Below are 18,024 nucleotides of genomic sequence, written 5' to 3'. Positions count from 1 at the left end.
TCTGCAATACCACGGTGATTAACAGCTATAACTGATGCATGTCTCTGAGCATCTCTCTCCTGGGTGGCGAGGACAGTCGTGAGCTTGTTTCAATTGTGAGCCAGCTGTACTCTGACCAGATTCATCTGAACATCTCAGTGTGATGCTGAGCTCCAGGCAGCAACCCCTCTAGAGAGGCACAATGTGTTAAATAACACTGAGCAGGTCATTGGCTTGTGTCAGGCAGGGCTGAAATAAATGGTTTGCAGTTTTCAGCTAATTTCACAGGCACACAACAGTGCCAGCAGGGGTCTTGGCTTTCCTCTGCCTTTCTTAGTAGTGATCAGTCCAGGAAAAAGCCAGACATTTCCCAAATACTGGGTAGGTTTGAAAGCCCCGCCAAAAATCAACTGATGCATACGATCTTGTTTGTGCCTTTTCTTCTGAGCTAATTCTCATTTGGAACTCATCATTAGCTGGTGACAGGATTTTGTAATTAAAATTAATCATCGTAAATAACGTGCATGCTGGCTTAAGGCTTTCCTTTATCTTTAAAAATTTCTATTCTCATCCAACTCAGCTGAACAGCGCATGTGGCTACCTAACAGGGACTGAACTATTATTATGGTGCTTTCATGGGTAAAAGTGAGGGCAAAATTTGATTTGATAACTTCCATGGGCTCTCATGTGCTCAGAGCTGATGGTCTTGCCTCCTGTAATACTTGGTTTAAAGCTAGATTATGAATTTCTTACTTGCTTTAACAAATAGTTCCTCACACGTCTTACTCACGTAAGGGACAAAAAAAAAAGGAAAAAGAAAAAAACTTCTCTGGTGAGTAAATGCTTTCCAGCATCAGGGAACATTTTGCAATCCGGACCCAGCTGAAGAATGAAGAGTCCATTGGAAACCCACATTGTATGACCTTGGCTTGATTCTGAAGTCAGAAGAGAAAGCATGGGTGGAGCAAGGATAAAATTGGCTTTCTTATCATCATTTTTGTTGTGCAATTTTTTAATGGAATCCAGCACATTCAGTGCATTTGTTTGTGTTCGTATGTTCCTTCAAAAAAATAGATGGAGCAACAGACGCAAAAATGTTTAGCAGCACAGTTACCCTTGAAGGAGTGTCCTAGTACAGTGTATTTAATAAAAAGTTATCAAATCAACATAAAAAATAAAATAAATATAAAGAAAAATAAAAATCAATTTGAATTACCATTAAGCACCTCTGACATACAATTTTTGCAAAGGGCCCAAGTGCCACTTACCTATTGACAAAAGTCAGAGCTGGAGCATCTTACATGGATTTTGGGAGCAGGTGAATCACAATTTCTGTCATTACAACCTAAGAATTATTTCAGTGCTGTCATTTTTTATTCTCATGATGCTCCCATCTCACTACAACCTACTTACTTATTCATCCCTATGTTAGAAGCTGAAATAAAGATGAGAAGTGTCTTTCTGAGGGGGCAAAAGGAGACCTGACCTTCACATTTGTCAAGTCTTAGCTAAAAATGTCTTCATCTTAGCCATAGCTAACAAACTTTCCAGTTTTTGAAAAACTAAAGCTTTATTGGCTTTTTTTTTTTTTTTTTTTTTTGGCTTTTGATTACAATTTTCATTGCATAGCAAATATTTTCCCTAGAAATCTTTGATGTGTGTTCACATACAAAAATAACATTCTCTTTCTGGGTATATATAAGTGTTGTGTGAGGATGACCCAAAGCTATTTTTATGCATTATGCAGCAGAAAACTTTCTCGAGACTACCCAGATCAGGTGCCAGTTCCTCCCGTTTGAGCAATTTTCTCGTTTTCTCATTGCTCAATACGACACCAGCTGAGCTGTTCTCATTTCTGCCCAGCTCTAATGTGAGGCGGGACATGTCTCATCCTAGAGCCTTTGCCTAGGTCGTTGTAGCACGAGATTGGCCCCTCTGGAGCAACGAACATGCTCCCAGAGGAGTGATAAATTCATAAATCATCCTGCAGCGAGTGCCCAGGTCAGGACAGACTCCACAAACATTCCTCCTCTCAGCAAGATGTAAACACTGTCATCTGCGCCTTCTCATGTGTCTCCTTTTTTTTTTTCCCCAAGCTGTGCCTCAAATTAGGAGGATTAAGAGAGCAGCAAGTCTGGTGGTTAAGGTCAAGGGAGAAGTTTAAAGGGGAGTTTTCAGTGGTGTACACACATGGCCCGGGCAGAGCTATTCCTGCCCCAAATGAGTGGCTGCAAACAGGGGACATGACAGTGGGCATTCATGCGACCTAATTTTAGGTGCCTAATTTAGAAGGTGGATCTTCCTGCACCCCTCCGTATCCAGTGGAAAGTAATGGCACCCTTCAGAGGGAAAATCGGAGAAGGAACCAGACTCAGGAGAACCCAAGTGCCTCTTGTAGGAGCTGCTGTCTCTCCTGAGATGGTCTCAAGAGGAGGTCTCAAGGTGTTTTTCTTCTCTGTCACTTGTCCTGTGCATGAAGCAGTTCATCCTTTCTGTCTCTTCTGTCTCTTCTCTGCTTTCTATTTATTCAAGTTAATGATGTTTTTTCCACTATATTTTATGGATACACTGCACTTGTCAAGAAAAAGTAGTAGTAATCATTCGGTTCTTGTGAGTGAGCTGGGTTAGGTGCACTGAAATCTCTCTGTTCACTGAGGTGAAGGAAAATACTGGTTTAAGAAGCAAAGCCAAGGGAGCGACGCTCAGCTGAGGCTGAGAACAGCAGGGCTGTGATCTGGAGGCTTTACCAGCAGCACAATGCGTGCACACATGTGGGGAGGGCAGGCTGAGTGTACGATCTGCTTGAAAAAACCAACCTGCTATCAGCTCCTTCTGGTCTCCACCACAGAGACGTCTAACGGGCCCTGTTCTCTGCCCGCAGAGACCATCGCAGCCGAATCAGCAAACACCAACGTGCTCGCCAACGGCATCGGCTCCCTCTGCTCCATCTGCGGGGACCGGGCGACCGGCAAGCACTACGGGGCGTCCAGCTGCGACGGCTGCAAAGGCTTCTTCAGGAGGAGCGTCCGCAAGAACCACGTCTATTCCTGCAGGTACCTGCCCTCTCTGTGATAAATAACTACAATTTATTGACACTGTAAATAAATTGGGGTGAAGATCAGGTTGTACAATGGGGCTCCTGTCCCAGAAGCTGAATCACCATGCCATGAATGCAAGCATCAATACTGCAGCTTAGCCTTTGGCCAGAAGACAGGGAGTTAAGCCTCGTCTCATCTTAGATGCCGACACCTTTTGTGACACTGCACAATCCATTTTGTGAGCTCACTGTCACTGCTTTCCTCATGCTATGACTCAGGGGAAACATAGTCCTGAGGTTTAACTGGTGTGTGTAAAACCCAAGTACAGCTTCCAGGTGTGGAGTGACACCGCAACCTCGTCACAGCCCAGCAAGGGAAAGATGTGCTGGCAAAGGACCAAAACTTGAGAGATTTCTTCTCAAAATGGTCTTGATTTTCCTAGTGGCACTCAACATGAAAGCAAGAACTATCTTAGAACGTGTCACTCCCAGAGCTGCTACCTCCCCCACAGCTTCTCCATTTTTTATTTCAAACACATTAAACTATGTACACTGACATATCACTGATTATTTTACAATCATTCTGAGAATGTAGCATGGACCAGAGGTGATTCACAGCCACTTTGGCACACAGGTATACATTTGAGACACTTTTTTTTTTTTTTTTTTACCAGGAGGACATTATAAACTATAAATTTATATATCTAAAACTATATCTTGGTTGACCTTAGAAAAATGGTGTTTATTTTAACAGAGGAAAAAGGAAAAAAAGAAAAAAAAACACCACACAATGATCCACCCTCAACCTTTTCATCTCTAATTAAAACCTGGAAGTTTTCTTTCTGTTCCAGGGTTCTTCCTCCCAGGCATTTCACATTTTTGCAGCGCGAGTCACCCTCCTTTTTCAAAATGCTCCTGGGGTACTTATCACCCTTGGACACACCAGGCACAAAAGACACCCAGTCTGATATCAGTGTCCACATGCACAGGGCCCATCCCTGGCACTGTGGGATCCCAGCAGGAGGAAGCAACAGCTACTACTGATTTCTTTGAAATTTTGGCTCTTATTCTCCCAGGAGCGGAGTTGTTGCCCCTCCCCAGGAATCGATGAATCACTGCAATATTTGGCAGTTTGGGGAGGACATGCAGGGTCGAAGCCAAGGGAATGGTAAATGCTTGCCTGTCTGGGAATCCTTATTTGGTGAGCCGCGCTCTATTTAGCCCAGCTCGGAGCTCTGTTGTTTATCGCAGACATGAATTCCTTGGAAAGTCTTCGGGCCTTTGTACCTTTGGCTTTTTACCAGCCTGGGAGAGTGCCTCAGCTTTTACAGCCTAATGATGGTCCCAGAGCAACCTGCATTGTCTGCTCTCTGCCTGGGAGATTCCTCTTCTATCGTTTCACCCACAAGAGCTGCCCAATCTACATGTGCCACCCCTTGAACAGCACATGCGCTCCTAAATCTCCTGTTGAAATCAACGGGAATTGGGAAGCCACTTGCTTCAAACCTAGGCTATAGATACAAAAGGACTTGGAGGCCACAGTACAATTATTCTACGCAAAGTAAGACAGTGTTAACAAGAGGGACCAACCAGCCTCAACAAAAACCACCCAATAACCATCTGAAAGTAGGAGATGGAGTCCCCGCACCACCAGGCTCCAGCACAACTTGAGTCACAGTCACGCTTTCACAGCCAAAATCCTCACAGTCCTCACAGGGTGGGTGGTCTGAAATCGCTGCTCTCCCAGATGGATGTGGGGAGGAGGAGGAAGTGGGCCAAGCCAACGCTGATTCAATTAATTCCTTGCAAACCCTTTGGCTCTTCCCTGGGCTCGAGCATTGTATAGCCCAGTGAGGACTGGGACTGTATTTGGGGCTGCTCGGGGGGAGCAGGGTACAAGCCGGCCTGGTTGCTCCATCTTTTCCCATCTCTTCCCAGGTTCAGCCGACAGTGTGTGATAGACAAAGACAAGAGGAACCAGTGCAGGTACTGCAGGCTGAAGAAGTGCTTCAGAGCTGGCATGAAGAAGGAAGGTAGGTGCAAAGAGGCTGTTTAAAACTGCCTGCTGCTGTTTCTGGCCCTACTCCCACTGCGGAGGATAGCAGAGAGCAGCAGCAGCCCTGGCCCACAGTGGTGCTTGTGTGTCTCAGTGAGAGATATCTTCGTGTTGCGGCTGAAAACCCTGATTCCCATCTCTTCAGATTGGAATTTCAGCTACAGCCCTGTGCCAGTATTCACACATCCTGGGAGGCTGGTCTCTTCAGGATATTTTAATTCTGGGAAAGGGATTGTCATCTTCAGGGAATATTTCAGGGCACCTAAAACCAGATTCTGGCTCTGGACTGCCTGTAGGAGGCATTTCTCAACCAGATGAATCTAGAGATCTAGCTTGGTGCAACCGCTAGAGAGAGGTTCAGCCCAAACATGATGCTTTGCAGCTCCAGAGCTGCTCCTCCATGGCACAGGGCACACAGGCAGCACTCCTGGAGGCAGCTTACTCGCGTACCCACCCAAGATGGGATCTGAGCCAGAGTCAACCCCTTCAGTAGTGCTGTCCTCGTGGTGTCTATGGCATGACTACAGGGCCAAGCAGTGCCAGTACTGATGGGCCAGCCCAATATCGTCTGGTGCCTTTTGGTACCATTTACACTGGCTGTACTAAGAGTTAGGTGTTGTTGAACATCTGGGTATACCAGTGACCATCAGGAAATGTCTTTCCAATGCACTGAAGGAAATACTAGATGTTATAATGCCTAATGCTTAAGTGAGGGGAAAAACCTTTCAGTTAACCTATTCCTTAGCTCCCTACGACCACCTTTCCTGGAAAAGTTCGGGACATATCATAGCACTTGTGATTTCTGGTCATTTGGTGTTTGCACAGAGGGAGAGAATGGGTGATACTCTTTTATTTACTCCAAGCTTCCTGGGCAGAGACTGACCTACTGTGCTAAGTACTGAGCAAAGTAGGGACCAAACCCATGGCAGATGGGACATCCCCCCCCTGACATGCAGGTAGTTGGGTGATGGTTACAGCAATTCACTCTTCACTTGGGCAGTTTTCCAGCCCACCAGCAGTGTAAGAATTAGGGAGCTAGGAAGAAACTAGACAGTAAAAATCCATATTACCTAGTTAAATAACCCTCACCTAAGGGGTTAAATCACAATTCCACTGAAACCAGGGAGAAATTTGTCACTTATTTCTGGTAATCCATAAGATTTCATGAATGATGAAAAGAATCTCTTTCCAAACTTCTGAACATATGTTTTTCTGTAGAACAGGGTGTCTTGGAGTTTGGCATAGTTCACAGATGTAGCAAAAATGTCTGTTGGCTTAATTTAGGAGAAATGGAGTAAATACAGTATCAGGGAAAAAACGTAACCCTCATAGTAAAATTAACAAACCAAAGCTGATCTGGTGAGTTCTAGACGGAGACAAAACCAATTGCCAATGCGGTATGCTCTACAGCTTGGAAAAGCTGAAATCTGGTTATCAGCTCCTTTCTTTCAGCTGAAGCATGATTTTTATTGGTTTTATAGTAAAAGTTATAAAACCTTGGCTCGTTCCTCCGTTATTGATTGCAGCTTGATGGAAGATGACTCATTTCAAGTTCCACATAGCCACATTCTTTGCAACGTTTTTATGAGTGCGTGGTCAGGTTGTGTGCTTGCAAAGTGCTCATGTGTTTGGTACAGAAGATTTTTAAGGCACCTTGAGCAACTGCTTTGCAGAAATTAGCTTAGCTGACCGGAGCTGTATCCAAAACATGTGTGCAGAACTGTGAAAAAAAAATATTTCTTGCACAATTGTGTGCACAAAAAGAACACAGTTATTTGCTTTAGGGTGGTTCTAGATTAATATTAAACAGTATTGCAAAGCATTGGGGGAAAAAAGAGAAGCCACGTCTTAGGATAGAGCAGTATAAGGATGATACAAATGTTTGTACATAATCTTTTTCCAGTGGTGTTCACTGATTTATGTCAGAGTTGTGACATCCACACTCAGGTTGTTATGTCAGGTTGTCCCAGCGCTGGCACACAGCACCTTGAAACTTTTTCTCTGTCGCATCATTTTTCAAACAGCCCGTGTAATAGCAATCAGACTTTCCAGGGTGTGGTAACAACACTGTTTATTCACTGTAGAGGGGAAGAAGCTGGAAATGATCATTTTCCCGGCCTGTGCGTGACAATACACCTGGGGTGGGGCCAGTGGGGTTGTGTCACCCTCACCCGTTCCCACCACCAGCACTCTGCTGACCCACTGCTCGATGGCTTTATGTGCAATGTTGGAAAACTTGCTGCTCCCCAGATGTTCTCATCCTGGAAAAACTAACTGATAAAATGGAGATTTGGATTCTGAGATTTTTTTATTTTTTATTTTTCCCCAGTCTTCCTGTGTTGTAGGACGTGACGTGACACATTTGGATCTTTCTTTCTCTTTGTTCCCCTGCTGGAAACTTCTCTAATGTATATGAGAAGGAGAGGGGCTATATTAACCAGCCTGGCAGAATGGAAATTTCTGCCTAATGAAAAAGCTGGATGATGCAAAAACTTGAACTAGCTTTAGACTGGCTCTCTATAGTGGCAGTGATGTAGGTGCATGGCTGAAGGTATCGTTGTGGGCTGGTCCTGGGAGCATGGCATTTCCAGGCTGTATGTTCACCATAAGTTTGGGGCAGCTGGGCAGAGTTCATTAAGAAAAGCTTCAGTAGGGTTCTTTAGATTGTCCTGGTTGTATGCTCTGGATTTGATTCTGCTTTTGGAAAGGACCAGGAATGTCCCACATGAACCCTACGCCTCCAGTGAGAAATCTTGGAGAAGGAATGTCCAAAGCATCCAGCTACTGGTCGTGCCAGAAGGGATCCAGGTCCCATCGGAGCCAGCAGGAGCAAAAAGGGCCAAAACTTGAGGCTTGTGGAAAATCCCATCTCCAGATTTCCTAGAAATTAGCTCATTCGGAAACACTCCTATCGCAATTACATTTTTGATATCAATAATTCATTTTAATAAATAACCAATCATTAAAATTGAGACAAATGAGGAGGAAAAGACTTATGACTATGACTGCGGTTAAGGGTTTCTGCAGGAGATTCACTCCCTTCGTCTCGTTTTGTGATTAGGGCTGGGACTGTTCCACAGGATGGTCGATGTGTAACAATGGCAGGGCTGGGTGTTGGTTTTTTCTTTTCTTTATTCTTCTTTTTTACTTTTCTGTCTGTTCTCTCTACTTTTTTCTCTTTGCACAGGAGAAGGTTCGATTTCTATTGTTTTGCACAATGCTACTGGACAGGTTTTTGGTCACTACGGTGTCAGTGAATGAGGAGTGCATCTGATATCTAACCACCCCTCAAAAAAATATACAACAGGAGACTATTTTTAGCATCTTATTGAGATCATGTTTAACCTTGAATAAATTAGCAGGGTGTGATTTTTCCAACGAGCCAGGCTACCAGCTCACATGGAGCTGGGCACCTAATAACCTTGAAGCCTTTTGAAATGTCCAACACTGCACTGTCAGGATTCAGTTTGCTGGTGAAAAAAGAGAGGTTAATATTTAACCTCTCATCCCCTTTAAAGTAATTTATGAATGTAGATGAAATCCTTTAGATTTATGCAGAAGTAAAAAGAATTATTGTATCACTGCCACATCACAATAGGAGGACTAGAGGCTATTATTCATTTATTCTTGTTAAATGGGATAGGTTTATGGAGTGGTTTTATTAGTGTTTCACAGGGCCTCTATCTTGTTTCATGCCTTTTCTTTGTGAGTCTCTTCTGCCAGCTTGCAGCAGTCTGGGACCACAGTTTATTGGAAAGGGAGATGGAAGAGTTGAAGGATCTTCCCCACTTTGCGATAGTCATAAATCAGCCCACAGCACGTGAAAGGATTAAACGTGCATGTACCATTGGGTTTTACGTGCAAATAAAATATACCACACCTACAAAATCAGAGATAGCCTAGGGAAAAAAAAACAAACTTGTACATATAAATTAACTCAGCAGCAAGAAGGAGTAAATCTGTCAGTGGAGATGGAAGCACTGTGAGAGCTGGAGAGTGCCAGCACCACGCTGGGGCACTGCATCTTCCTCCTCCTGCTCTCTATTTGTGCACACACACATGCACATCTCATTTAATACACTTCCAATCCCATCAACACTGAATGAGGATTATTTTTTTTTAGCGGATTAGTAATAGAAATGGTACCTCCCATGTAGGCAGGTGGCAAAGGAGGGTTTTAACCTCAGCAGTTACCATGGAAAGTTACTGGTTTGGTGCTGTTCCCATCAAATCAATGCCTCTGTTCGTATTTATTGGATTCCCCGGAGGTTCCTTGTCACATGCTCTGCACCGATGTGCCAAGGTAGCAAGGACAAAATGTTTGGGAAATGCGGGCTTGTTGCAATCCCACAAACACACTGCTGTTTGCTCAAGAGCTGCAGCAAGCTCCACAGCCCACCCGCTGTCATCCTCGATGCGCTCATGGCAAAAGGGCCTGGGCTTGCTCTGAATATTAAAATGTCAGATGGAGGAGATATTTGTTTTCCCGTTTGCTTCCCACAGCTGAGATGTGTCAAATTCCCTGGAGAGCGCTGTGGGCATCGTCCTGCCTTCCCTCTAAATTCCCTGGGGGAAAAGTCCGGGCTGGGGACACGCTGTCTCTGGCCAGCAGTATCACAGGGACATTTTCCTGCTGACGTCCCCTTGCGCGGGGCTGCAGTGGCCCTTCCCATCCCTGGCACCCAGCTGCATGGCTCTGGACTCCTTGCGGGGCCCCCGAGATATTTTGGGCTGGGGCCCAGAGCCGCGCACACCACAGACATCACGGGCTGCGCATTGCCCCTCCGCTGGGAGCCTGACCATGACCCTCGGATGTACTGGCTTTGGAAACCAGAGCACTGGGCAAAGGACGGGAAGAGAAAAAAAAGATGGGGGAGAAAAGCTTCTTCTTCTGGAAATAGTGGGAGACAGCACTGGGGTTTTAGTTCTTCCTACATGTTTGCTTAAAGTTACTCACTGCACAGCCACGATCACGTCTGAGCCTGAGCGCCCTCAGCACCAGCAATGCCTCACCACGGGTGACCTACCCCTTCCCTTTTACAAGCACAATAAATATAGCAATATAATTACCCCACAGCAACAGATTAATTTTTGTGGCAGGTAAAATATTAACTCCCGTTTGTATCTAATTCCACAGCATCTTGGGTACTTTCAGTGATAACACCCAAATCACCTTGAGAAAGTCGGCCGGTGCCATCCACTTACACTTGAAGATTGGGCTTATCAGGGCATGAGGGAAGCACTCAAATATGTGCCATAAAAGCACCCAGGAGAAAAACAGGCTGCAGGCTCTTAAAGGAGTCTGTCAGGGCCCAGGACTGGTTTGTGGGACCCGTGTAATGTGTGTTGTTTGATTAGAAAGGCAGAATTGGTAACTTTTCTGGAATTGCATAAAAGAGCCCATTCGCCCCCAGAGAGCATCTGCTACTAAGGCAGCCGTGAAAGGCTGGGCAGGGGCTTTCCAAGGATGGCAGCGATGCCATATGTGCAGGCGGGCTGGCTTCTGGTCAAGGCTGGATGCTTTTTGGTGGACAGAGAAAAGCTGTGAGGGATTAATCTGTGCTGAAGATTAATCATAGGCAACGCGTGTATTTCCTATAACCACCCTCAGACTTGGGGGAAGCCCTGCCCGAGTGCCTTCTTCCACTGCCCCCATGCTTATGATAACACATGCTGATATCTCAGGTAGGTTAGTGGAGCCTCCTACCTTAACCTACTATATATATATATATATATTTGTTTAAATCAATATTTAATTGCCTCCAGAAAGTATCTGTAGACTGAAAAGGCTCCATGGCTACATAAGTGTGCATCACACCTTTTCCAAATCGATGTACCCATCATTCAATCTTTCATGGAGGGGGTGAAAAAAAGCCCAAAAGTGGCTTTGGCTTTTGATCCCAGCAGCCCCGTGCCCAGCACGCTCTGTTCAGCCGCCAGCAGGCCCAGGCTGCCAGCAAGGCTGTGTCCCAAATCCTGGAAAACAAACAACGTGCTTCTGCCAATAATGGGAAATATTGATCTTGTCGCTGTTGCCTGTTTTCTGCCCTTTCACTTTGTTGGCCTCTCATCAGAGGCCAGTTGGGAAAAGAGATAAGAGGTTTGACCTGAGCAGGCAAAAGAAGCCCATAAAACCAGCCACCTTCCCACCCCGTGTGAGAAAGGGTGCCCACATCTCCTCTGGGAACTCGGAGAAATTAAGGGCTCTCGCTCTGAAGCAAGGCCCAACATCGAGGCAAACTCTTTGAAAGAGGGGTGGGCAAATGGGACAGATTTTGCTGAATCTGAAAAGAAATAAACTAAAAAAATCTTTGCTGGAAAAATCTGCAGCAGTTTTGAGCCAAATGCTGCACTGGTTGGTGGTGTCCGATGAGTTAAAGCCCATTAAGGAGTGCTGTGACAGCTCAGCCTGAGTCATTCCCCCTAAAAAAAAAAAAAGAAAAGCAGCCTGGAACTGCTGGAGGAAGAAGGAGGGCTGTGCTCTATTAGCACCACATACTCAATCTTCCCGCTCCCTCTGCCCTGATGGCAGTCGCCTTTCGGAGCTGTACGTGGCCGAGATGGAGGAGCTGTCAGGAAAACACCAAGCCCAGGTCCTGGCTCCATCCCCCAGCCCCTGGGGGCTTGTTTGCTGCTGGACAGAGCCAATAGGGCTCAGGAGAGAAACTAACACTGAAGCCACGGCTGCTTTAAGTCTAAACCCTGCACGTTCCCTTGCTGCTGCTTTGCTCGATGGCTGCAGCAGAGGGGAAGCAGTTGCATGGTGCAAAAAGAAGCTGCTGACATGCAGTGAATCCCTGATGTCCCACATGCAGGGCTGGCAGAGCAAGAAGCTGGATGCAGCTTGTGTTTCTGGGAAAGGGTGTTTTAAAGGGTAGAACAATCCTAAACCCCAAATCAGCCTATCTTCTAATTTTTCTAACAGCCGTACCTTTCTGTTTGCAAAGCCCTGGGGCTGATCTTCACTCTGCAGGGTCACTGTAAGGTGTCCAAAACCTGCTGCATCACTGTCAGTAAGGCACGGGCTCCTTGGGGGTCTCAGGAACAAGGGATGATACTAAGGGGGTGCCAGTGGATTGAAGCTTCCTTTCCTTTAAGCTGCTTTAACAAAGTGACTCTTCCTGCCCCCTGTGAGCAGCAGTGATGTCCCCTGAGGACCCCCCCTGTGAAGCCTCAGGGACAGGGGGACACGGAGGCTGTGAGGTGGGATCAGAGAATGACTTTTCCAATGCCGTGAGATGAGATGAGGCTTGGGAGCAGACGTCCCAAAAGCCCCAGCTCCCCCTGAGCCCTATCAACCCTGCGGTCAGTCGCGCAGGGTCTGCCAGCTAACAGCGGTGCTGCGCGCTCTCGTTTCAGCCGTGCAGAACGAGCGGGACAGGATCAGCATCCGCCGGAGCAGCTACGAGGACAACGGCTCGCTGTCCATCAACGTGCTCACCCAGGCCGAGGCCATGGCGCAGCAGGTATGAAACTTGGGTTCAGCTCCTTAGATAAGTATATGGCCTTCAGCTATTCCTCCCGGCTTAGGAACTCGCTAAAACCCACCAGGTTTTCCTGTTTTCCTCCTTTGGCTCTCTCTTGCACAGAGCCAGAGGGAAGAAAATGCTTTAAAGATACCCAAAATCAGGCAGCAAAAATCCTCAGCGTTTTCTCAAGACAGCTTGTCCTGAAAGAAGCAGGTGGGGTCTTTGGGGTGTGAGATGCAGAACTGAAATTCCAAGGGCTGAGGGGTGCTGCAGAGCCCAGGTCCCCTCTGCCCCCCACCTGAATTATTGCCACCCCCCCTGAAAACTCCCCGCATCCCGTGCAGAAATTTAGCCCTCTTCATGTGCCCTGGTCTGAACACAACGTTCCTGTCATGCTCAATTATATCTTTCATTTCTACTTTTTTTTTTTCTTTTTTTTTTTATTGCCAGGACAAAAATTTTAGGGGAGAAAAATAAAGCTAATAAAACCGCTGGGCCTAAACTAACGCTGATAGCTTTCTTACTTCACGTTCCACAATGAATCTCACCCTGCGTGGCCTTTAAATTCTTATGCAAATAGCCTTTCTCCACTGAGACACATTGTCCAGATGTTACATATTACATGCAACAATGCGTCCGCTTCCTTCCCAAAAATTATTACATTTTAACCCTCTCCCATGCTTGCAGCAATTTAGAGAGCAAAATGGATGTTTTGTGTCCTAGACAGCCACCTTGGGGGGAAAAGCTGGATGCATTTCATGCATTTTGCTGGCTTGCAGTGAAGCTGAGCCCCATATTTGCTGGCTACTGTAGTAGGAACATGAAGCAAATTTTGTCCTGAGGCAGCCAGGGGGGAAGGAGGCGGAGGGCGGGTGTCTGCTGGGACCGAGCACCACCTCGTGGAGGCTTCGCCCTGGGCTGGGGAATAAATGAGCAGCCCCAGCTGCAAGCCTCTGGTCAACGGCCCGATGAGGTTTTTGTCCGGGAATGCTCCCCACGTTACCCGTGGATGGCTGCTGTTGAGGGAGGATGTGGTTAAGAGCATGGGAATGGATGCTCGGTTGGGAAAATCATGCTGATCGTGGTCCCAGCGCTAAACGGGGTTGCTTCTCTTTCAGTACGCGTCGCTGAGCCCGGTGCACAGCGCGGACATCGCCATGAAGAAGGTTGCGACAATCAACGACGTGTGCGAGTCCATGAAACAGCAGCTCCTGGTGCTGGTCGAATGGGCAAAATACATCCCGGCGTTTTGTGAGCTGCCGCTGGACGACCAGGTAACGTGCAAATGCCCTGCCCCTGCACACCTACTGCCTTCCACACAAATTCCCAGCCCTACCTTCCACCCTGCACAGAGCAATAAACTTGCAGGAGAAGAAGAAGAAGAATGGACAAGGGAGTGATTAACAATGAGTCCAGTAGCCAAAATGCCCAAAAATATAGAGCTCATCACTCCAAGATGCACAAGGACCCAGACAAAAAGGTGTTCCCTTTATTGAAACCTGGTGGATGAGTATAAAAACCATTTATTTCATAATAACTCCAATAAACCAAACTCTTCTCTGCCCTTTCAGCTGAAAACTTTTTATTTGTCGTGAACATAGCACTTCTGAAAAGTGAAGATATCCCAATAATTTCTAGAACTTCTGGAAAGTGAAGATTTCCTAATAATTTCTAGCTCTTAATAGTACTTAATCTGTAGAACTGACATGACTAAATAACCACTGAATTTGGCTGACTCTAAACAGCAACAGCTCACCATTCTGCTCTCTGCTTCTAAAACTTGATGCCATTTCTGTCTTCTGTGCCACCTCCAGGTCGCCTTGCTCAGAGCCCACGCAGGGGAACACCTGCTCCTGGGGGTAGCCAAGCGATCCATACCGTACACTGATTTTCTACTACTAGGTAAAGTAGTGAAAGCGTTCCTGCTTTTATAATTTGCACACATGAAATCGTGGCTGAGAGAACCCCAATATTAAGTGGGATCTCAAACTGTTTTGCCTTTTTTTTTTTTTTTTTTAACAAATTGCCAGAGTCCAGGCAGTGAGCTATTTGGGTATCGGTGCTGAAAAATTTAGCGCGCAGGCCTATTAAAAATTATAGTGCGAATAAGTAGCCTTTTCATGTAACTCTCTGCCACCAAAAATACAGATGGGATTATTCTTGGGAATAGGAGAATACTGCCCTTGACAGCAACATGTTAACGCAAGAGTGGGAGGGAGAATATTGTTTAAAAAAATGCACCAAAAATAAAGATACAACACCACTTGCAAACAGATGCTAGGTATAACAGAGGGTAAATCAGAGCAGAAGATGGAGCAGGCTTTGTGTATGGTGTGACTGCACCGACGTGCAAAATAGATAATTAAGGACCAAAGAATCACATCCAAGGCTTGCTTCTCCATCAATCTGCGTAGCAATCTGCATACTGGAAATCTGCTGTGCGTGGGCAGTGGGACTACTTGGCAATAGGGGTCTGGGTAACTTTTGGGTGAGGCCGTGTCTGCAGCGCTGGAGCAAATGTCCAAATCCGTATTTCTCGTCTCCCCAGGAAATGACTTCATCATCCCCATGCACTGCCCGGAGCTGGAAATCGCTCGCGTGGCCACCAGGATCTTGGATGAGCTGGTGAAGCCCTTGCGGGACATCCAGATCGATGACAATGAGTATGCTTGCCTTAAAGCCATCATCTTCTTCGATCCAGGTGAGCTTCCTTCCTGCTTGCTAGGGCAAGCTCGGGGCTTGAGAAGGAGTTGCTGTGTTACAGAAAGATACAGGAAATGGGGCAACAGGTGGGGAAATGCAGCTCTTCCTCCTACTTTTGCAATCCTAAATGTAATGTCTAACTTCAGATTCACATCAAGGTTAGTGATCTGTTCAGCAGAGTAAAGGAAAATCCCTGAACTGCTTTCTTGCCTCTTGGGTGAAGCAGGAGCTCTACAGAGCTTCACCCCATGGATTGGAGTGCGATGGGTGCCACAGGCACAATGCAGGGAGTTACTGTTTCACCCATCAGTGTGGAGCATAATATCTGGGCAGGGAAACATCTTTCATGACATTTCTGTAAAACACTGCTCTTGTTGGTTCTGAGCTACATTCCTTTCTCCCTCAGAGTGCCCTGAAAAGCACACTTGCAAAAAAAGTGATATTAGGAGGCAGCAGAAGCAGTGGGGGAAGCTGCCAGAGGTACAGGCTGTGAAACCCAGGGAGGTTGAGGACGCTCTGATAACCAGGAAAACCCCTTGGCAGTAGCTCTGTATTTCACTCTGTCTCTGCTGTGATGAGCAATATTTAGCAGTGCGGTGAGGACATGTTGGAAATGGCCTCTTCCCGAGCACTTTACTGTTTAGCAAGTAGTAACACCAGCCAGACCAATGTGCAAGTCTCAGCAGACCTTAGAGGAGTTTTTCTGCTTCTGTAGGGTGGCTTCAGGAAAGCCCATCAGTCTGAAATGAAAGAGATGCCTACTGAGGATATATATGCTTATATTGAATTATGCATAAGCTAGGCGAATCAATTGAGCAGCAGCTTGAAGCATCCATCAGAGTTCAGAAAGGAGTTTTAAAAACCACAGGCAGCTGGACTGTTTGGGGTATTGAGTACCCAGAAATATCAAGGATGTTTGTTAATGGATCTTTCTGGCAGCCAGTCCTGGCCGAGGGCAGGGCTGAGCAGCTCAGGGTGGAGAGGGGAGCAGGGAAACACACAGAGGCAAAGAAAAGCTTGCTTTGAGCCTTTGCTATATTCTCATTCCTCAAACATGGGGGTTTTCATTCCAGCTTAGGTACGATGCCCTTGGTACCGCATTTGAACCCCTTTATTGTGTATTGCCTTGTAGCTTGGAGAAGAGATGGGAAACAATATCAAGTTGAGAACAACACCCTTTTGTCTTTGGCATCTATTAGCATGGAAAATTAGTGTATCATCTCCCATTAATCATTTTTTGCTGTGTTCTCCGATTTAAAATCGAGATACAGGAGTTTTACAAACATCATGAACTTTGGCTTGCTAAAGTTTGGCCGCAAACCTGTGTGAGGATGGGTGTAATCAAAAGTAGTCTGACAAATTACCTTCTCAGCTGATTAGTATCTCAATGAAGCTTTAGATCATTGCAACAATGAGCTGTGATTTCATCTGAAAGGAAAAAGTGCAAAGTTCTACAGAAGTGAAATTCATTCATGCTAACAAGTAAGCTTGTCCATGGAGTTACACATTGACATACAATAACTTGCTAACTACTCTATTTAATCTCTTGGCATGATGATCCCTAAAACGTATTGCTTGGCGGTTCTTTGTAGACTGAAGGAAATGGTCCAGCGAGCCAGAAATCTCAATTTTAGATAGCAGGAAAAGCAGGACAGGAAAGCTGTAAATCCTGACACTTCAGCCTACCCTTGAAAATTTACTTGATTAAGCAAAACTGGACTGGTTGTGCATGGAAAATGGATTGACCACAGGTCAAAGACAGGAAATCCAGAGAAGAATCTGATGCTAGAGCTCATGTGTTTACAACAGATAAACTCTAAACCTGCATGGATTTAGCGGCAGTAGTTGGGACTCAAAACTTTCAGGTGAAAATCCCAGGCTGTTTACTTAGAAGGACAAATACAGTTCAGCTTTTAAATCCTTCCTCTTCACTTATGGCAGTAGCAAGACATATCCATCTGAACCAAGCTCTTACTATTTCCCCTCAAACAGCTTATTTCATGTAAGATATGAAGTAGTGACAGCCTAATGTAAATCTATCAGATAAACTTGTACACTCGGAGAGAAATTGTCGAGTCACTTGTGTCTCAACCTTTTTCCTCTACAGAGCCTGAGTGCCAGAGTAACACTTTTTGGCTGCAAAGGCCACCAACTAACTTCATTTCTTCCGCCCCTCCCCAGACTGCAAAGGCCTGAGTGAGCCCGGGAAGGTGAAGAACATGCGATTCCAGGTCCAAGTCAACCTGGAGGACTACATCAACGACCGCCAGTACGACTCCCGAGGCCGGTTCAGCGACATCCTCCTCCTGCTGCCACCGCTGCAGAGCATCACCTGGCAGATGATAGAGCAGGTCCAGTTCGTGAAGCTCTTTGGCGTGGCGAGGATCGACAGCTTGCTGCAGGAGATGCTGCTGGGAGGTATGAACCCTGCTGAGAAAGGACGGCAGAGCTGTTTTTATTTTGAAGCCATTATGGGGCTTCTTGCCAGGGTTTTTTTCCTCTGGCAGATGTATGGTAGGGAGAACACGGTCCTGGGAGGAGAGGAAGTGAAGGCTCAGGTTGAATTTTAGCTCAAACATGGGATCTTCTCACTCAAGTCCAATCCCCAGGCTGTTCTCTTCCAATCTATCTCTGAAAATCTGACCCAGGGACAGTTTAGAAGCAGGTACACCCTGTGTGCTTCACACCACTGGGAGCTTGACTTTTTGGCAACCTGCGAAACTGATGCAGTTTGCAGGGAGACAACACTTCTTTGCTAGCACTATGCAAAAGTCATAACT

The 18,024-nt window shown here is 46.1% G+C and overlaps 1 protein-coding gene across 1 annotated transcript in view; it reads left to right on the top strand.

Annotated features, from left to right (window-relative positions):
- Window positions 1–18,024, top strand: part of LOC308176386 (hepatocyte nuclear factor 4-beta-like) — a 36,509-nt gene that overhangs the window by 12,902 nt on the left and 5,583 nt on the right. Inside the window, exons 6-12 of the mRNA XM_080552033.1 lie at window positions 2,861–3,032; window positions 4,955–5,049; window positions 12,432–12,538; window positions 13,660–13,815; window positions 14,356–14,443; window positions 15,090–15,242; window positions 17,426–17,662. Of these exons, the coding sequence (XP_080408159.1) occupies window positions 2,861–3,032; window positions 4,955–5,049; window positions 12,432–12,538; window positions 13,660–13,815; window positions 14,356–14,443; window positions 15,090–15,242; window positions 17,426–17,662 (1,008 nt within the window). The remainder of the gene's footprint in view (window positions 1–2,860; window positions 3,033–4,954; window positions 5,050–12,431; window positions 12,539–13,659; window positions 13,816–14,355; window positions 14,444–15,089; window positions 15,243–17,425; window positions 17,663–18,024) is intronic.

This window comes from Anser brachyrhynchus (assembly GCF_964034855.1).
Source record: "Anser brachyrhynchus genome assembly, chromosome: 12".
NCBI classification, from domain to species: domain Eukaryota; kingdom Metazoa; phylum Chordata; class Aves; order Anseriformes; family Anatidae; genus Anser; species Anser brachyrhynchus.
The sequence above is the reverse complement of the archived record's forward strand: the minus strand, read 5'-3'. Positions and strand labels throughout refer to the sequence as shown.